The 21,156-nt window shown below is 53.4% G+C and overlaps 1 protein-coding gene across 1 annotated transcript; it reads left to right on the top strand.

Moving 5' to 3' along the window:
* The first annotated feature begins 591 nt into the window (after window positions 1–591).
* On the top strand, window positions 592–20,710 carry CTDSP2 (CTD small phosphatase 2). Its single transcript, XM_037030289.1, has 8 exons — window positions 592–1,167; window positions 14,376–14,524; window positions 15,969–16,007; window positions 16,447–16,548; window positions 17,104–17,160; window positions 19,188–19,280; window positions 19,421–19,606; window positions 19,805–20,710. The coding sequence occupies exons 1-8, from the start codon at window positions 1,104–1,106 to the stop codon at window positions 19,928–19,930; spliced, it is 816 nt and encodes a 271-aa protein (XP_036886184.1). The 5' UTR covers window positions 592–1,103; the 3' UTR covers window positions 19,931–20,710.
* The last annotated feature ends 446 nt before the right edge of the window (window positions 20,711–21,156 follow it).

A 21,156-nucleotide genomic window follows, 5' to 3' on the forward strand; every position in this document is an offset into this window, starting at 1 on the left:
AGGTAGAATTCCTGAATACAAATAAGTAACTTTGAGCACATCCCTGCACCTCACGTCTCCTATGAAGTACGGGTCAGACATTAAGAAGTCAGTTCCTGCGCCGATACACAGGAGTCTCGCGTCTGTCTTTCCGGATTCAATGGTGCTTTTCTTGTATGTGAAATAGTGGGTCCACGATTCGAGGGCCAAGCAGGAAGTAAGAACACTGCTCTGAACCCTCCCATCATGGGCAGACGTGAGTTAGGGCTCGCAGCTTGCCCTGGTTACCCGAGAAGAGCCACATAAACCAGAACTCCCCAGCACTGAGTAAGGAAACCTGAGCTTTGGAGTGTCCTTTTAAGTTGTTGGGAAGGGGGTGTGGCCGAGGAGACTGGGAGGCAGCAGCGGGACGAAAGGGGGGTGGCCCGGGGGCGTGGCCGTAGCGACTGGAATGTTGTTGGGTCCTCGCACCGCATAGTAAGGAGGGGCCACTCCCCTTTTCTCCGAGAGGGCCAATTGGAGCGCCCGAGCGGTTTCAAGTCTCCCCTGCCAGCCTGCCCGCCTGCCACCCCACCCCCTTCGGGGAGTCGCTTTTTCTGTAACGAAATAGCAAAGCTCCGGATGTTCCGCAGCCTCCGTTGCTCATTGACAGAGGGTCCCGGGGCCTAGGACGGTGCTCCGCAACGCGAGGCGCCGGTAGACCGTGGAGAGGCCGAATCCGGAACCGGGAGGCGCGCGGGGGTGGGCGCTGCAGCCGCGGGTTGTTTATCTGGAGTACGGAGGGGAGGGGGGAGCCTGGAAACCGCCCCGTGTCCCATTTCCTCCTCTTGTTTTCGCTCCGGATTCTCCATGTTGGACCCAAACTGAGGAGCCCGGAGCTGCCGCCGGGGGATCGGGGCCAGCGGCACCCGGGGAAGCTGCTGCCCGGGCTGCCCGCTCTCCGTACAGGCCGCCTCCCTTCGTGGGCCAGGGAGGGAACAAGAGCAGGGATGTGAACAGCTGTGGGAGTCCGAGTCTCGCGAGCAGGAGCCGGAGCGGGCCCCCGCCCAGGCCCCCCAGCCCAGCCCAGCCTGCGCGCTCGCCCGTCCTCCCGCCCAGCCAGCCCGGGCCCGCGGGATTGTTAGATGGAACACGGCTCCATCATCACCCAGGCGCGGAGGGAAGACGCCCTGGTGCTTACCAAGCAAGGTAGGGGCAAGCAACTTCCCAAAACTTTGCGTCGCCCCCGATCGGGAAGGGGGCTAACGCAGCCCCGAAGCAGAGTCCTGGCGCCCGACCCACTAGGCTCAGAGCCGGTGATTCCGACCAGACCCCCGAGTCCATCCGCCCCCGCATCCGGGTGCATACTCAGACCCCCGTGGGGGTTGCGCGGGCCCCGGACTCTGGGCTCCCGAGGGGGAGGGGCGTCATCTGCGCAGCTGTCACTCCGTCGTGCGCCCCCTCCTCCCGGGAAGAGACCAAGGGTTAGCACTGGAAGCAAGAGTCCACCCGCGTCTGTCCCCTCCTGAGTTGGGGGGGGGGGGTCGCCACTTTTCCGCGCTACAACGCACGCTGCCCAAAATCGAGGAGAGATGAGTGGGGAAGGGGACGGAGGGGTCCCGAACTGGAATGGAGCCGGGACTGGAGTCCAGCACTTCTCAGGGCACCCCCCGCCCCCAGTCCCGGGTCGCCCAGGCTGCGGGCGGTGTCGGCGCGCGGCTAGACTTGAGACCAAGTTCACAGCTCCGAGGCGGGGGCGGCGGCGGCCGCGATGGGGGAGGGGCCGAGCCCTGGTGGACCTGACCTGGCTGCCCGTGGCCCTACGCTGGGCCTGGGACCTTGGCGGCTCGGGGCTCTGGTACGGCCGCCTCCTGCCGCTTTCGCTGAGCCAACTAGCCGGACCCGGAGGCCCGGCCTGAGCCCCTCCCCGCCCCGATGCACTTCCCCGGGGCCGTCTCCGCACACAGAGCCGCGTTTGTTTAGCCCGGGAGCGGTGTCCCTGGTTACATAATTCGCCGATGGCATCAGACCCAGCGTGTTTCTGAGTCGCGCAGCGAAAAAGAGCGAGTTCTCTGTGGGCTTCGGCTCGCGGCCCCCGCCTTCCAGAGGGTCTGGTGGACATACAAGGGGGCTAGCAGGCGGCCCTCTCTAGGGTGGGCTTGGGGACTGGAGGGAGATGAGGCTGAGGCCTCTCCTGGGGTGGGGAAAAGGTTAGGACTCGAGGGTGGGATCTCTCTTGAGTTTGGTCCTGGTGGAGGCCCTGAAACTCTTTTCCCCTCCCCCCACGTTCCTCTTTGGGCCTTGAGGAATGTGTCTAAAAGAGCGAACAGAATTTCCGCGGGGTGTTAAGAACTAGCGTCATTTTTTTTCTGGAGAACTTCCCGGACTGAGGCCACCTGGCCCTGTGCTGGGGAGAGCACACTCTTGGGATCGAATTTGGAGCTACTACCTTTCCCTGGACTTCACCTCCGTCTCAGAACAGGGCGTAAAAGGGCTAGTAACTGCAGTGTAACACATGGAGGCCTAAAGTTTGGGGGGGGGCACCTGCGGGATATCTGTGTTGTCCCCAGTCCCCTTATTTGGTAACATTAGTCAGCAGATCATTTATGCGTGTGGTTCAGGGCTCTAAGGAGCTCCCCCAACTTGTCTAAGGGCAAAGAAGCTGGGCTGGTGGTGGCAGCCTTTCCCATATTCTCCTCGTGGGGGGCTGCCTCTGTTACTAGGTGTTCTTTCAATGAGCATTTCCTGAGAAAGGGGACAACCTTGCCTACTCGGATCTCAGCCCCTCCAAAGTTCCTGACTTCCTGCTCCCCTGGCCGCATCACTAACCACTTTGTGTGGCCCAGGCTGCAGCTTCACCCCTCTGCTGGCTCTTCAGCTGTGCTGAGGGCAGAAGAAGGAAGGCGAGGCCTTCTGTGTTGTTAACTTCACTCTCTTTTCCATCCTCACCCCAGGAAAGGACTGAGGAGCTAGCCAAAGCTGAAGAAATTTGGGTGTGAAAGGATTCCAGAGACTGGCAGTGTTGATGAGAAGGGGAAGACCAACTCTGTGCTTCCCCACTCATGCCCTCTTCCCCGTAGGGCTCAGGAGGGTGCCTTCCGCGGGAGGACACCACACCAGGAGTGAGGGAAAGCTGGGCTGCTGAAGGGACATCTTACAAGCCAGAGCCTGAGGGTTCATTCGGGCGAATGGCAGGGAAGAGAATAGATGGCTGCAGCAAGCAAAGCAGCTGGCTTCCTGACAGTGGTTAGTTGTTGGTGCTGGTTGGATTTTCTTGGAGTTAGGTTTTTCATTTCCTTTTTTTGTCTGCTTGCCCTTTGGACTTATCCCTGGAGGAATCTGAATTCATAAGCCAGCAGCCCTGAATCTCCCCCCCCCCCCCNCTCCCCCCCCCCCCCCCCCCCGCCCCCCATGTGATTCGATTGCATTCGGGAGAAGGCTTACTTTCCTCCTGGACTGCTTGGACAACCAGCAAGCCAGCCTTCTGAGTTCCTTGTCATTTACAAACAAGTTCTGCATATATACTTTTTAAAGTGGAGATAGGGAGCAAATGTTTTAATTAACTACTTCAGGAACTTCTTGCCCTTCCTCCTCCATAGCACCTCATCTCTAGGTCCTCCTTCCTTTGGAAAAAGAGGAAGAAGTGTAACATAATTTATTAAGAAATAAATTTCTAGGAAAAAAAAACAAGTTGCTCCTAGCTTGAGTGGTTTTTTTTAGTGAAATTGTCATTTCAGGGTTGTGTTTTTTATTTACTTGTACATTTGTTCGTTTTAGTGCTCTCAGAGCTTTAATGTTGGCAGGGTGTGTTGATGATTCAAAAAGAATTATGGTAGGGGAAGTAGAGGAAAGTTGCCGAAAGCACAGATGATAGCAGGGCCGAAGTTGGATCGTCTTCCCGGAGAGATGGGTGAAATGAAATGGCTTCCTGGTACAGCCAGGTTGGGGTGTGTAATATTCAAAGTAAAAAAGTTAGTACCAGTTTGACCAGGGAATGGCCATTTATTGCAGCCCCATATGAGGGTGTCGCCCCTTTGCTGGGAGGTTGTACCATGGGTTTTGGGGTAAGATGGGGAAGTCGAGGGCATAGGCACCCCCTAGAACCTTCCAGTGTGAAATGAGAGGGTGTAGACAGCCTCTTCCAAGGCTCAGAGTGACCCACAGGCCCTTCCATAGGGGAGTCAGGACCTTGTGGACCTTCTCTGTTTTCTGTGAGGCCTGATGTCCCTTCCTTTCAGGGAGAGGGTAATGATACCTGGGGTTGTCTTCTCAGCTGTGCAACTGAGCAGGGTTCTGTAGCTGACCATCCCTAAGAATTAGAATGGTGGCACCTTTTTCCGGCTTCTGCTTTCTCCCCACGGGGGAGAAATTCTGCCTTACTCTGTCATGGAAAGTCCAAGTACCTTTCACTATAGTTGTAACTAGGCCCATAACTTGAAAAGCTCAGACTGAATTTTTTAAAAGATTTTATTTACGTTTAGGGAGAGGGGGGAAGGGAGGGAGAAAGAGGGAGAGAGAAACATCAATGTGTGAGAGATACATCCATTGGTTGTCTCTCTCACCCCCAACACTCATATCCCCTGAGCCACACCAGCCAAGGCTTAGGTTGAGTCTTGTTGGGGCTTCCTTAATTTGCTCCCGAGGGTCAAGGGTACCTGTTTGTAGCTGGCTCCTCCAGCCCCACTGGTTCCTTTCCCTCCTTCCCCCTTCTTCAGCCTTGGCCTGTTTGTGGCTGCCAAGGCTCACTTCTGTGTCTTCTTTGGAGTCCCCCTCCCCCTACCGTGGAGTGGGTAGTGGCCTGTGGGGCGACTTGAGCTTGTGTTTGCTCATGGGAGCACTGCTAACTCAGCAGTGAGGTTTGAAATGCCTGCCGTCCTGGGGCGGGGAGTTTGCAGTTCTGCTGCTGAGTTTGACTTCCAAAGCCTGCTTGGCTGTGGTCCCCCAGTCAGGACACGGAGGAGAGGCATCCCAATAAACAAATGGGCAAAATTTAAAAGAATATTTTTTAAAGACTAATACATTTTTAAAAGTGTATTAGTCGCATTTCTAGGCAAGGGGAATTGATGCTCCCAGCCATTCTGTGGAGAATTTATTAATAGAAATGTTTGGAACAAAGTTTTGGAAAGAAAGATAATATGTAATTATGTACATATTTATATACAAACATATCCTTTTCTTTATCCTCAAGGGTCTTCTTGCGGTTTTGGGTAATTTGGGGGTCTTGTCTGTTACTCCCATTTCGGGAGAGGTAGTGGAGGGAAGGGGAGGCAAGGGCAGTGGTGTTCGTTGTTACTTCAAAGAATTCATTCACGAGCAAAATTGGTTGCTTCAGGCCTGGGTGCAAATCCTTTCTGTCCCTGTTCACAGCGAGACTTGACACATCACTTTAGTGTTCTGAGTGACTTATCTGTGAAATAGGAATATTGATATCGACATGTCTATAACGCCTGGTACTGAGTGGGTGATTGATAATAAAGTCTTTTTTTAAACGGCCAGACCACTGCCACTCAGTCCCTCCTCCGTTCCCAGGACACAATGCAAATAGCACACAATCCTGTGGGTTTTATTGTTAAAGACAGGTGGCCAGAGGTCAGAGGGGACACTGATGTGAAGGCCTGGGCCTTCTGGAAGGATCAACCTCACGACTTTGCTACACAGATCCCTTCTTTGTGCTAGTGTGACTTGGGGTGGGATTTTTATCTGGACTAATGCAAGTAGCATGTGCCTTGGGCTTTGGCAGTTCTGCCTGGCGCCTGGGCATCTGGGGATGGGAAAGGCCAGGAAACCACACACCTACTGTGAAGAGTGCCTGAAGTCTAAACCCTCTGAATAGTTGCTCGGCCTCTCAGAAATGACCATAATGAAGATTTGAGACGACTGTGTGCTGCATTCTCTTACCTTCTGTACTTGCTTTGAGAATTAATGAGCCCAGTGAGATTCAGATTTCTTTTAGGGAATTCTAGTAACGAGAAAAAAAATAAATGGGTTTTGAAGAGAAATAGATGTTTTAAGCTATGTCTTTGTTGCTGTGGTTTTGGGGTACAACATTGAGAAAGCACGAAAAGCAGCAGAAAAAAACCTGTTTTTCATCCTGTGTCAGGCCAGCCAGCTGGAGTAGCGCAGAATTAACTCACTAGTCGTGGGGATATGGGATTGGGTGTGGCCCTGACAGGATTCTCTCCCTCCTTGGAAACAGAGGAATAGTTCCCAACTGGGATACAGATGATCTCATTAACAGGCAAGTCTTACGAAGGAACTAGTAGAAATCGAAGTGGAGAAGTTGACTAGGAACTAACTGGAAGTCTCTGAACCAGAGGCCAACTAGCAGAGTTTCTTTGTCCAGCAGAGTGCCTGGCCCCTCAGGTCTGAGTGGTCTGAGCTACAGAATGGGAACTCTCCAGCAAGCATGCAAGCCTTGCTCTGGGCCGGAGGTTGCAAATGTCCTGTTTCATTCATCGGCCTTGGACCTGATCTCTGAGTGGACCTCCTGATACTTCCTTTCCCTTCCCAGGTACTCTTAGTCCTCCCTGTCCCCACATCAGACTTTGCTCTTACTCTCTTTTTATTCTATACCTTCTTTTATCTCCTGCACTGTTCTCAGGAAGCAAATGTGGCTCCAGACCTAGTGAGAGAGTCAAGCAGATTCATGGGAAACCTGAAATCGCATAACACAAGCCTGCAGAAGCCCTTTCCCCAAATGGTGGATCCCAGCTCTTTGTTTCCAAAGTAAAGTGGGGTTAGGGCCTCTTCTTCTCAGGAACAGTGAAGGGAAGAGACATCTACAGGAAGAGACAGCAAGCTTGGGTCTTCTGATTCAATGAGAAAATAGAGCAAGTGCCCCCAGGAAGGAAGACCAGGCCCTGGGGCCCAAGTCTTCTGAAACTCAGCAGAGACACGGCCAGTGAGCTATGGTGGGAGAAGGGGCCGGGGACACTTGCTCTGTTAACCTCCGGTTCTGGAAGGGTTAGTCAGGGACCGCTGGCAACCTTTAGACATCAGGTCTCGGCCAGGGACACACATCAGATTCTCCTGTGACACTTACTAAAAATACAGACCCCACCTGGGTCCTAGTGAATCAGCACGAGCAGGTGGGCCAGGCTTGTGCATGTTCCAAATGCTCCCCGTGATTCTGACAGGTGTCCCTGGAGAAGAGCCAGCTAAGCACAGCAGTGGCCCCAACTGCCTATTTAGCCCTGAGCAGGAAGAGTCAGTCCCCTGGAGGAACCCAGTTTTGGTTTTTGTTAAAGATCCTATGGCTTCTAAAAGTAACCGAAAATCTTCATGTGAATGAACAGAGCGATGACCCTTGGTTACCCAGTGATGACGCAGACAATATTTATGGAGTACTTCCCACGGGCTAGGCACTGTTCCTAGCATTAAATGCCTTTGAGCTCAAGCTTCGGGTAAGCGAAGCTACCTGGAAAGACTTCTTGAGGTGTGGACCTTTCCCGATTGACCTGTGGGGAAACAGCACTGAAGAAAGGTTATGCTTTGAGCAAGACCACAGGGCTGTTGGAGAGGCTAAAATGGGCAGGAGCCGTGTGTTCCAGCTTCTGACACAGCGCTCTCCAGGTGGGCACACCTATGCTAGCTGGTTGGTCCCAGGTGACGCTGAGGGCTGTGGGAGAAGCAGGTCAGTGTCCCTAGAGGTGGAGCAGACTCTTGGCAGCATTTCCTGGCTGACTCCTTCCAGTCCTCCTGCAGAGGCCGGCCCCAGGAGGAAGGAAGGAAGGAAGGCAGGAAGGAAGGAAGGAAGGAATTGGTTGGCCAGCACCGGTGAGTTTGCTCATGTATGTGTGTGAGAGAGACCGTGGTTGGTTTGGTGGAGTCCTGGAAAGGCTGTTTCCCAGGGTTGGCCTTGCCATTACCTCTGTGTGACCTCTGGAATGAGAAGAAACCACTATGGTCTCTTTCCATACGCATAATTTTAGATTGAGACTGAGATAAGGATATGAAAGTTCTTTGTACTTAATGACTAGTAGCTGACGCTTAGAAGAGTTTACTAAGGACAGAACACATCCTGAGCTCCTTGTCATCTTCACAGCTTTGAAATAGATAATGTTAGTCTTCCTATTTTATAGATGAAGAAACTGAGGCCCAAGGCCACACACCTTACATGAGACAGAGCCAGGATTTAAAGCCAAGTCCATGGTAACTCGTGTAATCTCTTGTTCACTGGTCGAAGGAGAGATGGTTGAGAGTCCCTTGCTTTGTCCTATGCCTTCCCTTCTCTTTCTCCATCTCTGTCATGCATGTGTCACCTAAAGCAGGCTTCCATAGCCAGATGGGAAAGAGGCACTGGGTTCTTTCGTCTTTCACCAAATCCAAGCATTCCAGGAACTGAGCAAGGAGCCAAGGCAGAGGGTGAAACGGCTGCCCAGAGGGTGTTTGTGTCCTGCTTGGCAGGTTTCTCTTAGGCTCCCAGCCTCCCACAAGGGCCTGCTCAGCACCTCCTTAAGTGGGATGGGCAGGGAGAGGCTCAGGATGGGCAAGCGTGGCTTCCAGTCCTCCACAACATCTCTGCCCCACTGGCTCTCCATGGGCAGAGCCTCCTGTTAGGGCAGGGGCAGGATCCAGCCCTTTGGATTTTCCTGGGTGGTGTCTCAGATCAGTCCTGCTGCTGCAATGGCCATCAGATCACTACCTGACACCCAAGAGCCCTCTGGCGTGGGACGGGGTGCTAAGGCTGCTGCTGACATAGCTGTAAGGAAATGGCTTCTCCATCTCTGTTCCAGGACCTGTTGCTGCTTCTGGGAACCTCACCCTAACCCTGGCATGATTTTAAAGTGTGTGAGAGCCGCCCAGGAGAGTGTTTCGGCACTTACTTTTAAAGGCTGATTCTGAAATTGATAGAGTATCTTGATCACGTTTTAAAAGTTGCAGGAATCCCTGCTCCCAAAACGGAACCCTTCTTGAGGAAAGGTCCTTAAAGTTGAGGCCCTATGTTGAGATCAGTGACTAGATTGCTAATGTGGGCAGGGAAAAGGCAGGAGGCAAGGTAGCTAGTGACTTGTGACCCCCACCCTTAACCCCAGAGGTGGCATTAAGGAACCAGGACTGAATGTTCGTTAGGGAGAGATGCAGGGAACCCTCCTGCCCAGGGAAGGAGAACTAATGGAGACGTAAAGGCCATGCCATTCTTGCTCTCTCGCTGTCTTTGTGCATGTGGCTTACCATGGCTGCGTGTATTTAAATGCAGTCTTTTCTTTTTCCCAAATAAATACTTTTTGGAGAAGGAAGAAAGTCCATGCCGTCAGATACACAGCTGCTCTTTAGAACTTGGGGAACTGTTGCTGAGCTGTTTGAGGCCCTGCCTGCCTTGTTAATACCCCCCAAAAAAAACCTGTCAGCATTTGGGCATTGTAGAAACTGGTCCACACCCTCCCCATCATATCCAGGCTTTTCTGTGTGTGGGATGTCTAGGCATCTCTCACCCTCCTGTTCCCTGCCGACTCACCTGCTGGTCCAAGAGCCCTTCCGTCCACCTGGCACCTTCGGGCCTGTCCTTAGCCAAGGCACAGATGCCCCTTGCTGAAGACCTGGGAGGAATCCTCTCCATGGGGAGCCCCAATCAGATGTGTCTTGGCTGCAGGGCCCAGGCAGCTGGCCAAGAAGGGCCGGAAATGCTCCAAATACTCTCCCTCTTCCAATAGCTAAGGGGAGGGAGGGGCCCCTCAGAGAGGCCATTTTATAGTGATAGCCAGACTAAATCCTTTGCTGTGGTGGTATGGGAGATGGTGGAGAAGAAAGTACTGAGGGATGAACCGAGAAAGCATCCTTCTACATGAATGGGCTTGTTAAAATCTGGGAGCCTGAGAGCTTGCCTTGTTCTGAATCCCAGGCAGATGTGTAAGGAGTTCCTTTGCTGGGACACGAAGCTGTGTTGTTGGCAACAGTGATATCTGAACCTGACCTTCAGAAGAAGTTAAAAATAGTGTTGTCCTGGCAAGCCAGTCTGTGTGTATGTGTATGTGTGTGTGCATATACATGAGCAAGTTTCTTAAGAGGCAGGGGCAAATAATGCTCCTATCTGGTGTTTCTTGGAGGCAGTGGTGGTAGACCTAAGGGAGAGGGCTTTGTTTATCTCAAGTGAAACAGCGTCTCACCTGCTTTCCTGTTATTTGCAGAATACCAGCTCAGGAGTTGCAAGCTGGAAAACAACTTTTGTAGTGGGTTCAGGAAAAGGTGTAGGGGTCATTTTGACTTTTTCATCCTGAACTATGACCAGAGTTCCTCTGTCACCTTTCATTATCTTTCTTGAGCTTCAACCACATGCCAGGGGTGGAAGGCCTATTCTTTTGTAGCTGGCCTCCTGGAATGAGGCCCACAGTGTTGCCAGATCGTGGTCATCTCCCTTTGGTAATTAAAATGAGCACAACATTTAGCTTTTGTTTGTAAAGCACATTACTGTGCTGACAGTAAGTATTGGTTCTTTATCATTTCAGTCAGGAATGAGGTCTTGCTCTTGTCCCAGTTAATGGATGAGGAAACTCAAAGATGCTCTGTGGCTGAGTCAGTTACTGGCAGAGCGTGGACCCCATCCCAGGAGATCCTCAGTGTGGGGGATACCTCTCAGGTCCCCCCTTTTTTCACACCCTGCTTCAGTAGGAAGCCTTGCACTAGTGAGCTGGAGGGGTAGCCTGGCTTCTCTGTTCTCAGCCACCTGCACATTTTCTTAAAGTCAGAGCTCCCCCGTTAGCTCCGTGCTGGTCCAGTCCAACATCAGCACTGAGCCAGGTGTTGGAGCCAAGAGAGCAGATGCATGTCAGCAGCTGGACGGAAGAGGAGGGTTGGGTGTCCTCAGAGCAGATAGCAGGGGGATAAAGGAGGGAGAGCGACTCATTCTGGGGCTGCATGGCACCCACTGGACTTCTGTCCTCCCTCAGGGAAATCATGTGCAGCGAAATCCTCATGGGCCTATAAACCTTGTGCCCCTCCCTGTCATACCCAGAGGGGTGGGGGTTCTGCACCTGGGTGTCAGGGACACTGTGCTGAGTGCTGGCTGAAGGGAGCCCGTTGAGAGGCTCTTGGACACAAGTTTCAGATCCCACTCTGGTGTGTGTTCCCCTCACCCTTAAACACGCTGAACAAAGCTGGTCTTGGACCTAGGTTCCTGGCTCCAGCCCCTCTCCCTCCCAGTCCCCCATTGTCCTCTTGATCTCCCAGAGGTAACTCACTGCCAGGGAGAGGAGGTACAGGGCTGGGGCGTGGGTGAGGTGACCCCTGGAATGGGATTCCAGAGCCTTGTGCTGTTTTCCCCCTTGCACCCCTCATGGCCTGCCCACAAGGACAGCAAAGAAGAGGAGCTAGACTGGTCCCTTACTGGCCCAGCCTAGAGAGGAACAGAGCAAACATTCTAAGAGACCTTGAGAGTGCCCCACCACCTCCCAGTTGTTGCGGGAGTAAACATGTAGGGTGCCCCTGAGCTGTTGCGGCCCTGGGTTCAAATCCTGGCTCTGCTATCCTACCTGTGTAACCTTGAGCAGCTTACTTAACCTCTCTCTGCTTCAGTTTTCTTTCTAGAAAATGGATGATTAGTGCCTACAGATGGGATTTTAGTGAGGGCAAAATGAGGTAATGATGCCAAGTGTCTTAACGCAAGCTGGGCAATTGTAGGTGCTTAGTAAACGTGACCAAGGCCCAGAAGGACTCAGTGGCTGGCCTCGGCGCTCAGCTCCTTCAGAGCCCACCCTCCTCTTCTCACACACTGGCACCTTCTCTGCATTGAACTCTTCTGGGCTGTTGCAAACCAGTGAAGACTTAGACAAGTCCTGGCTCTCTAGAAGTGACAGTCCCTGAGGCCCCTGAACGCATTCACTCAGCCAAAGTTACTGAGCGCCCGCGACACAGAGAGCTGGAGGCTGATGAATGTGCCAGGCTGAGGCCATCGCAGGCCCTGCCAGGAGACAACCATGTTTGGGGGGAGGCTGAAGAGGCCCTGGTGGATTCTCAGTGACAGTGTTAATACAGGTAAGGAGTACAGACAGCCTGGAGAAGGATTGGAGGAAATGGGGCCCCAGTGGGGGAAAGGATAATGACCTTGCTGTGACGGGTCTGGGGTACCCTTCCCAGGCGCCTCAGCTCTTGCTTCGCTCTGAGCGCCTGGCCCCAAGGTTAAGGCATTTGTGGTCTCTGAGGCCCAGGGTCTGCCTCGTCACATTGTTTTTGAGAAGACCCTCATCCCCTGCAGAGCCCAGCTGAGCTGAGTGGGCCCCAGCGTCACCCCAGCAACTCCCTGTCTAAGACTGGAGCCCTTCTGCTGCTGGGCCTCCTGCAGCGGGCACCAGCGAGGCCTCTCTGTGGCCCAGCCTGCTGCCCCTTTCACCTCCTCGCCTCCCGGGATTACTCAGCCTTCACAGCATCTGTCACTAAGACGCCGAGTGCGTTCTTGATGGCCTCTCTTCAGGAAAGGCTCGGGTTTGTGTGGCCTTTTAAGAAAGGCTCATTTGCTCGGGTAAGCCTCTGATTGTGGTTCCGCGTGAAGAAACCATAAACCAAAGAAAGAGCGATGGTTCAGCTTTGGTCTTGAGCTTTGTGTCAGAGTCTGCTTGAATCCCTGGATTGGAGTCGAATGTGGGTCATACAAGCAGGTGGAGAAGCTGTCTCTTCCCCCTGGTTTCTGCATAGATTGTTTTGAACAGGAAAAATCAGGGGAATCTCCTCCTTTTAAGTGCTGGGCTCTGCGCTGAAGTTTGTCTCCTTGATACAGGGCCTACAGGGAGGTCCCCAATGTGTTTTCTTTTTTCCTGACAGAAATCCCCAGTCCCTGGAAATGTTGGTGCTTCCAGGGCCAAGAACTCAACAGTGATATCCAGGCTTTTAGGGTAATTGCTGGGGAGGAGGCCTGATCATTTTCCAAAAGGTTTCATACAGGTTTCAAGGGATCTGGTCTAACCCAGGGAGAGGAGAGAGTGAGGGCTTTAGGGGACCCCCTGACTGACCAGGAATTCCCTCCCTGCACCTGCAGGAATCCCTCTACCTGTTAGTTGAGGCCGGTGGCTCTGGGGTCATGCTGGTTGTCACCGCACTGACTCTTAAGCAGCCATTTCCCTCTTCTTGGTCCTGGGGAAGAGAGTCTGGTTTTTTCCCCTGCTCTCCAGGGGTCACAGGCAGCCCTATAACTGGTGTTAAATGGTTTTTCTAGCACCGTATCTACAAGGGCCGCCTTGGCAGTGTGGTATATGCTGTGAGGACTTGGCAGGTGGAGCTCCTGGGTGGCCCCCACCATGTTGCCTTCCCCTTCCCTCCTTACAGGGAGCAACGCAGGGCAAGTTGCCCTCAGTGCCATTCTGTTTGCCTTTTTCCTCCATAAAGATACTGGCATTTCCAGCATTTATTGTCCTGCACGGTGCGCTTTCAAGTGGAGAGGGCTAGGTTTAATCCTCAGGCCCAACTCCCACACAGGCCTGGGGAGGGAGACCTGTGGCTCAGGACCATTCTGGCAGTGGTTGTGTGGCGCCACCTCCTGGCTAGAGGACCACTGGTGTCTTCCAACTTTTTTTTTGCTCTCAACGGTTGCCAGAACAGTTTGTGTAAAACCCAAAAGGAACTTGAAAAAGATGCTATACTCTGAAGTCATTTCTGGTTCATCCTTTATGCTCATAGCTTTTTGTATCAGCTTGGCCTTTCTAGTGCTGTGTTGCCAAGCCTTCTTTTAAGATCGTTTTGTATTTCCAAGGCCCGAATTTATCAAGGCAGGACTGCAGCTGCAGTCTGGAGTTGGAGACATCAGGCTAGAACCCAGCATTGGATGCTTGTGTCCCAACGGGTTAACCTGCCTCTGGTTTGAAATTAGGGGGGGAGTGTGAGGGGAATTGTCTGGAGTGTGGGAGGAAACAAGGGTATGAACAAAGTATTGGCTTTTTCCTTGGGACTGTGGCTCTTTTGTCCTGTAGTCTGCTGGGTCTCGTCTGGGCTCAGTTCTGCCTCCACCGACCCAGCATCTAGGGACACTGACCCTGGGCAGAACTACAGCCCCACTGACTTGAAGGGTGGGGCTCTGGGTTGCTCTGTGGTTTAGCATGGGTGGCCTGTGGGAACAGGTGTTAGGGAGGATGTGTGTCTTTGTGAGTTAACTTTGAAGGTACCCCCAGTGCGCTGCTGCCAGAATGGGGGGACATCTGGTTTCTGTACTTAGTGCCATCTTTGAGTGCCCACCCTCCATAAAATGAGGAGCAGATTTTCTGCAGCTCATTTCTCAAACCAGGAAGTGGGGGTTCCTGCTGTTTTTGCTGTGAAGAAAAGATGTTGGAGTAAACATGGACAGTTCCCTGTTGGCTGTATTTGGTCATTGGCCAAGCACATACTGTGCCCTGGTGGCGCTTACGGACTAGAGGGCGTGCGGCTCCACTGTTGGGGGAAGCACCTCTGGACAGAGCTGCTCTGTAAGTAACGCTTTGTCATCCCTTCTGCTCTAGGCCTGGTCTCCAAGACCTCTCTCAAAAAGCCTCGTGGACGGAACATCTTCAAGGCCCTTTTCTGCTGTTTCCGCACCCAGCATGTTGGCCAGTCCAGCCCTTCCACTGAGCTCTCCGCGTACAAGGAGGAAGCCAACACCATTGCTAAGGTAGCTGGATCGGGGTGGCGTGACTGTGCGGGCTGCACCCACAGCACATGGGCAAGCAGCCTTGCCTGAGGTCACCAAGATCTTTGGCTCAGATGGGACCTGAGGTCCCTACAGGTCCTCTGATGGGACCTGTAGTTAGTTCACCTTCTTTCTCTTACTTCCCATTTGTGGAATGGGCCACCCAGATGTCCCTGTCATTTCTGAGTCCAGATCCTTCTAGGTTCCAGAAACCGTGTGAGATGCTTTGCATACGATCTATGTAACAGCCCTGCAAGGAGACTCAGAGCTCCCCACTCACAGATGAGTGGGGACTGAGTCCCTAAAGAGTGCTCGTGTCCGAGTTCTGGCTCAGATCGCTCTGGCTGTAAATCCCATGTCTCTTGTTTACTATGCAAAGCTGCCTTCCGAGTTACTTGACTTTCGGGACCCAAAGAAATGAAATTCTTACACATTCTTGGTAACTCCTTCCAGCACTCTCCCCTGTACCTGTGAGAGACATTTGGGAACATGTGGGTGTCTTTGATCCTCACGTGGCCAATAAATATGTCTAGAATTTCCCTGACCAAAAATCCTTATGCCCCCAGTGCCGTTATTACTTCTTTCTGAAACACCAAAGTCTGGCTGTCCTTCCTCTCTCTCAGAACCAGGCTGACGATGTGTGCATCAGTGACAGTCACTCCGTTATCCAGCAGTGCGACATGACAGTGTCATTAAGCCATTAACTTTTACAGAGTTCATAATAAATGAGAAAGTATTGAGTTGAAAAAGCAGAACGTTAAATTATGGGGGGGAATTGCTAAAGCAAACTTGAAGGAAGTACACTGACGTGCCAATTTAAGTGTTTCTAAGTGCTGGGATTTTAATTTTTATTCAAGGTTTCCACACACTACTTTTTACAACCATAACATTTTTTGTTCCATTTGTTCCATTTGTTCCATTTGTAACTAGCAAAAGGTGGGGAAGCCATTCTGACCCCTCGCATTCCACCTCCCGCCCGTTGGGAACCCACAGTGGGTCCGTGTTGGCTTCTGTTTTGCAGGGGCTTGGTCGCCCTCTCCCCATGGGCCTCCCACAAGGAGGGCGTAGAAAATACATGTTGTGAAGAAGCCCAGGTTCCAGGACTAAGCAAGAAGCTAACCCACCACAGTGAAGAATTCCGACTTTGGTTCTCTCGGGTCCCCCGTTCCTCACTTCGTGCAGCTGAGAGACAGTGGCAGCTAAGAGCAGGGACACTGTCCTCCACCCTTTGTCAGGGCTAATGTGGAAAGGAAGTTCTGGCTTTTTCTGCATGGCTCTTAAGTCACTTTGGTCATGTTAGTGCCTTCTAGGGGGCTGGGGTCGTGGGGAGAAAATTATCCTCCAGGCCCGAAGCAGAAGCAGGGGCTTTAGACCAGTTGGGGAAGGAGTTGGCAGGTCGGCACTGATCACCCCCTTTTCCCCACAGTCTGATCTGCTCCAGTGTCTCCAGTACCAGTTTTATCAGGTATGTGAGCCTGCCCCAGGACACACTCAGAAGCCTGAGACCCTGTGATCCCTGCTAACCCCATGGGGTGGTGCCCTCATTCCTCTCTGTCTGGCTGGCCACCTTCATGTCCTGGGAGCCATTTGTTCCAGATATTTGCTGAGAGCCCATTATGTCCAGGGCAGTAGATTTGGGGTGGGGGGCCGCTGGTGTCTACCCCACACGAGCCGTGGCCTCCATCTCCAACATCCAGGTCACTTTACAGTCCAGTGGGGGGGGCTAGAGCCAAGGAGACAGCTTTGTCTCTTCTTTGCCTCCTGGCCTTCAAGGCGCATCTCTCCTAGGTTGAAGTTGGGGGTCTTTTTTCTCCTCCATGAGCTCCACTCTCCCCCAAGTTCTGCTGAAGAGAACAACTGGGCTTTCTTGGTGGCAGATCTCAGCATCCTGGCTCTGGTTTTAGATCCCGGGGACCTGCCTGCTCCCAGAGGTGACAGAGGAAGATCAAGGAAGGATCTGCGTGGTCATTGACCTGGATGAAACCCTTGTGCATAGTTCTTTTAAGGTAACTTGACGTCTGGAGCCCTTCTTCGCCCATCTCGGGCTGTCCTGTGAACCTGGCCAAGGCGGCCAGAGATTGGTGATCGGGTAGGGCAGGCCGGGCCTCTGGCATTCTGACCACACTGGCATCACAGATACGGAGACTACACCAACGGATGTTGGGCAGGGCCCCCCCGCCCCCAGTCACTGCCTCCACTGCCCTGCTGGTCACACAGCACAGAGCACCACCGGGGTTGTGTACCACCAGGTTGTGTGCAGGGTGGCCCGGAAGGGGTGGACTCAGCTGTGGACTTTGCCCCTCTCTGTGGTACCAAAAACTTTGTTAACTCAATTAGGCCCTGAAACTCTCTCTGCTCTGGTGGAATTTGGGGGGAGGTTGGAAGTAGGAAAGACCAGAGGAGGTATTGCGTCCTGTTCTGGGGTGAGAGCTGCTTAGTGGGATGGCAGGTGGGGCTTCCTGGAGTCTCTGAGGTCTGTTCTCCCCACCCCTCCTGGGTGACAGTGCAGTGGCTGTTGTCTCCTCCTCACCCCACTGACCTCACTCACTTTCTCTTTCCAGCCAATCAACAATGCTGACTTCATAGTGCCTGTAGAGATCGAGGGGACCACTCACCAGGTGAGCTGCCTGCCAGGCCACACCCAGCCCAGGGGCGCAGGGGCCTCCGTTCTTCTCAGGGCTTGTGTTCCCTCACTTGGTCCCTTTCTGGACTTAAGCCTTTACCTTTTTATTGGTGCTTTTACCACCCTTTCTCATCTTTTAAAAAAAACAGCCCGTCATCCCCCACTAGCTGTCACCTTTTTTCTCTTGACAGCCAAGCTGTTTGAAATGAAATGTTACATAGTCAGCGTTGGTAGCTATCATTTATTGATCGCGCCACCCCTTCTCCCAGTGTGACCAGCACTGTTGTGTGATCGTTTACATTTTCTCTAATTCCGAATAGTTGGTTCTCTGCCTGTTCTGGGCAAGGAGGGCAGTGCTGGCTGTTTTCTCTACTCCCTGTGCCCAGCTTCTCCATCCCAGCAAGGGACTTCAGCCCTTCCCAGCCAGGCTGCTCCTCTGCAGAGCTTTCTCCAGCTCCCCTCCCCTTGGGTCCCTACACTGCAATCTCTCCACGTTAAGTGCTCAGTATGCATCTGTCAAAGTAAAGAGCACTTGAATCTAAATAAGATTGGCTCAGTCCAGGGTTCAGGGATCAGGTGGTATCGTTAGTGGAAAACCACTTTACTGAGAACACTTGCCCACAAGGCCTGACAGCTGGCCTGACAGACCGGGCCCATCAGGAACCAGGGCCCTGGCAGCCCTGATACTGGCTGGCATGGTCTGGTTATGTATCAGTTACTTGTAGAGGAATGGGGTTTGAGGCTTCCGTGGATTGTCGTCACTGTCCTGCATCCATTGGAGGCCATCTTCACCAGCACCGCCCCCCCCCCCCCCCCACACACACACATACACATACACACACAGAGTTAGTCTGCTGAGGCCAGAGGCAGCCCCTGCTCAAAGCCAGGCTTAGCCCTTGGACTCCCAGCCTCTGCCCAGCAGCCCTGTACAGTTTAGTTTAGGATGGAGAGATGTGCGAACCCACAGGGAAAAGACGAAGGCATGATTTCAAACAGGCAACTGTATACTGAACTGCTAATTAAGAAGGAGAGGCGTGAGTGATGACAAATGAAGGCAGCTACCTGCAGAAGGCAAGTTTTCAGCAGGGTGGTGAGGGCTGAGCTTAATGAAGAGCTGGGGAGAGGGAAGAACTTGGTGAACGTTGAAGAAATAGGGAGCCAAGTTGTGGCTACCTGCAGTGGAGGATTCCTGCTGCGGAGCTGAGAGGGAGGGCCATGGCAGGGCCGCGCTTTGAGCAGGGAGTAAAGCAGGAGAAAGGGCCTTTGAAGGACTGGTGCTCCAGGCCCTGTGGAGGCTGGGTGAGAGGGAAATAACCCGGAGGCAGGGAAGCAGCAGCGTGCAGATTGTTGAGGGACGTGTAACCAATGGATCTTTTAGGCCAAAATGTGCAAGATCGTGAAAGGTGGTCCTGTTAGGGTTGTCTGTCAGGAACAAGCACAAAACAGGTGGGGGCGTTAGAGCAGGACACTGCAGAGTGCCTGGTCTGTGGTCATTGAGGGGAAAAGTCACTTCTCCCTGGTGCATTTAAGAGAAGCTGTGCGAGGGCATGAGGTTTCAGGAAGTATCTGCGACCTCGCCCAGTAGTGACCTGGACAGACTTTCCTGCCAGAGCCAAGGACAGGAAACTCCCACAGAGGCTGTGGCTGGATTCAAGTAATCCAGGATAGGCTGTTTCCATCTGTGAGGCCTATTCTTGATTACTTGTTTCCGGAGGCAGCTGATGGTTCGTCGTCGGAAACAGCATTGGCTCCGGGACATGGGTGCATGCACTTCTTCCCAAGCTGAGTGGAGGCTAGGACAACTGAACCAGAAGAAACCTGGTGAGGGGCTGATGCTAGTGTGCTGATCTGTGGGGCAGAAGGCTTCCAGCCAGGGAGCACCAGAGGCTGCGATGTGGGCATCTGAGCAGAGTAAAGTCTGGAATGACTTGGTGCCTTTTGTGTAAGTGATGACAGTGACCGATGTTGTGAGGCTTCACCCTCACCGGGTTGCCTCCAACAAGCCTCTCTGCTTTTCCTCAGGTGTATGTGCTCAAGAGGCCTTATGTGGATGAGTTCCTGAGACGGATGGGGGAGCTCTTCGAATGCGTTCTCTTCACTGCCAGCTTGGCCAAGGTACCTGGGGCAGGAGGGGAGCGAAGAACTGGGAGCAGGTGCGGCAGCTAAGGTGTGGTCCAGCAGCCCCTTGCTGGTCCCCAGATTGCCGCTGGGGAACCAGGACCACATCCAAACAAAAGTGTCTTCTCTTCTCCCAGTATGCCGACCCTGTGACGGATCTGCTGGATAGGTGTGGGGTGTTCCGGGCCCGCCTGTTCCGTGAGTCCTGTGTGTTCCACCAGGGCTGCTATGTCAAGGACCTCAGCCGCCTGGGGAGGGACCTGAGAAAAACCCTCATCCTGGACAACTCGCCTGCTTCTTATATCTTCCACCCGGAAAATGCAGTGAGTGGCCCAGACATGCTTGCTCTGCAGGGCCTGGGAGAGGGCCTGTCCTATGTGGGAGAAGCAGTGGGCAGGGGGCCTTCGACTTGACCAGAAAAGCACTCCACCCCAGGTGGACCCGGCAAGCCTCCGGGGGCTCCGGGGCAAGGGAAGAAAGAGTGGCATTTGGGAGACTGATGCCGCCTTTTCCTGCCCCAGGTGCCTGTGCAGTCTTGGTTTGATGATATGGCAGACACCGAGTTGCTGAACCTGATCCCAATCTTCGAGGAGCTGAGTGGAGCAGAGGATGTCTACACCAGCCTTGGACAGCTGCGGGCCCCTTAGCCTCCCCAGCTTCCAAGCAACGGTCATCCCAGTAGGGGACTTGCCGACACTGTGCCTTTATGATCAGCCTGACAGACGGAGCGGAAGCCGGAGCATCTCACCAAAGGGGGCCTGGAAGTAGAAATGATGGGAAAGAACTTTAGGACAGGTTAGATGCTGAGTGGGCCAATGTCAGACCAGTGGTACACCCCAAGCTGCCTACTCCCTGGGTTGGGTTTCCCAGGTCTGCCAGAGAGTATTGCCTTGAACTGTATTCAAGGATGTAAGTGTTTCAGGTGGGGGGGAGCTGAAAGACCAAGACTCGCTCCAAGTTAGTTCGTCGCCTCTCCAGTCACCTGAGAGCCACTGCGCTCTACAGGGATGAAGACTCTTCCAGGCTCCATCGCCAAACCCATGGCCTTCCCTCAGTGTTGTAAGGCTTGTGCCAAGGAGAAAGGGAGGGTCCGAGGCTGCTTTGGGTGCCCCAGCCACACTCCCTTTTGAAATCTCTCTCCAGCCAGCTGCTGCAGACAGACGGCAATTTGGGAAGATGAAAGCATGTTTCCAGAACCAGTAGCCCCAGTGGCCATCGAGTCCTGCCGTCCAAGGGTTGCACTTGCCCCCAGCCGAGTGTCTGGCCTGGGCCTTCCTTTGTCTCCCCAAGGCTTGGGTGCTGGGCCTGCCTTCACTACCTAGCCATAATTCTTGAACCCATGGGGGAGGAGGTCTCCCTGACGTGGAAGAGGGCAGATAACTGATTTCCGTTCTTTTGACTCTGTTTTAAAATTCCCTTCCTAAACATGGAGTGTTGGGCCTGTTTTGTTTCTGACGAAGCTGCAGTCCTGGTCTTGAGGTGAATGCGTGTGGTGCTGGGGGTGTAGGAAAGAGGGAGATCCCCAAAGCCATGACTGTGTGTGTCCCCTTAGCTTGCAAGTGAATCAGCTGAGCCTGGGACTCTCCGTGAGTCCACTCTTCAGGGGTTCTCTGCCGGTGCTGGTGCTGTTGTAAGGACTTCGTTCCAAAGTCCGGGAAGGCGCCCCTCTCTGCCCCTCCTGTTCCTTGGGCTGAGCTGTTTCCTATCGTGTCTTCCCCTGGGGCCTGGCCTGCGCACCGCTCTCTGCTCCGTCTTCATCCTTTCTGGCTGTCACTCTCCCTCCGGGGCCTCAAAGGCACCCCCGCTTTCCCCGGGCTGAGGGGGCGCAGGTGTCCTTGGCCTCACTTGGCCGGCCTGCACACAAGGCCTCCTG

This window comes from Sturnira hondurensis, unplaced genomic scaffold (genome assembly GCF_014824575.4).
Source record: "Sturnira hondurensis isolate 20B ecotype Veracruz unplaced genomic scaffold, ASM1482457v3 Scaffold0020601, whole genome shotgun sequence".
Classification (NCBI taxonomy): Eukaryota; Metazoa; Chordata; class Mammalia; order Chiroptera; family Phyllostomidae; genus Sturnira; species Sturnira hondurensis.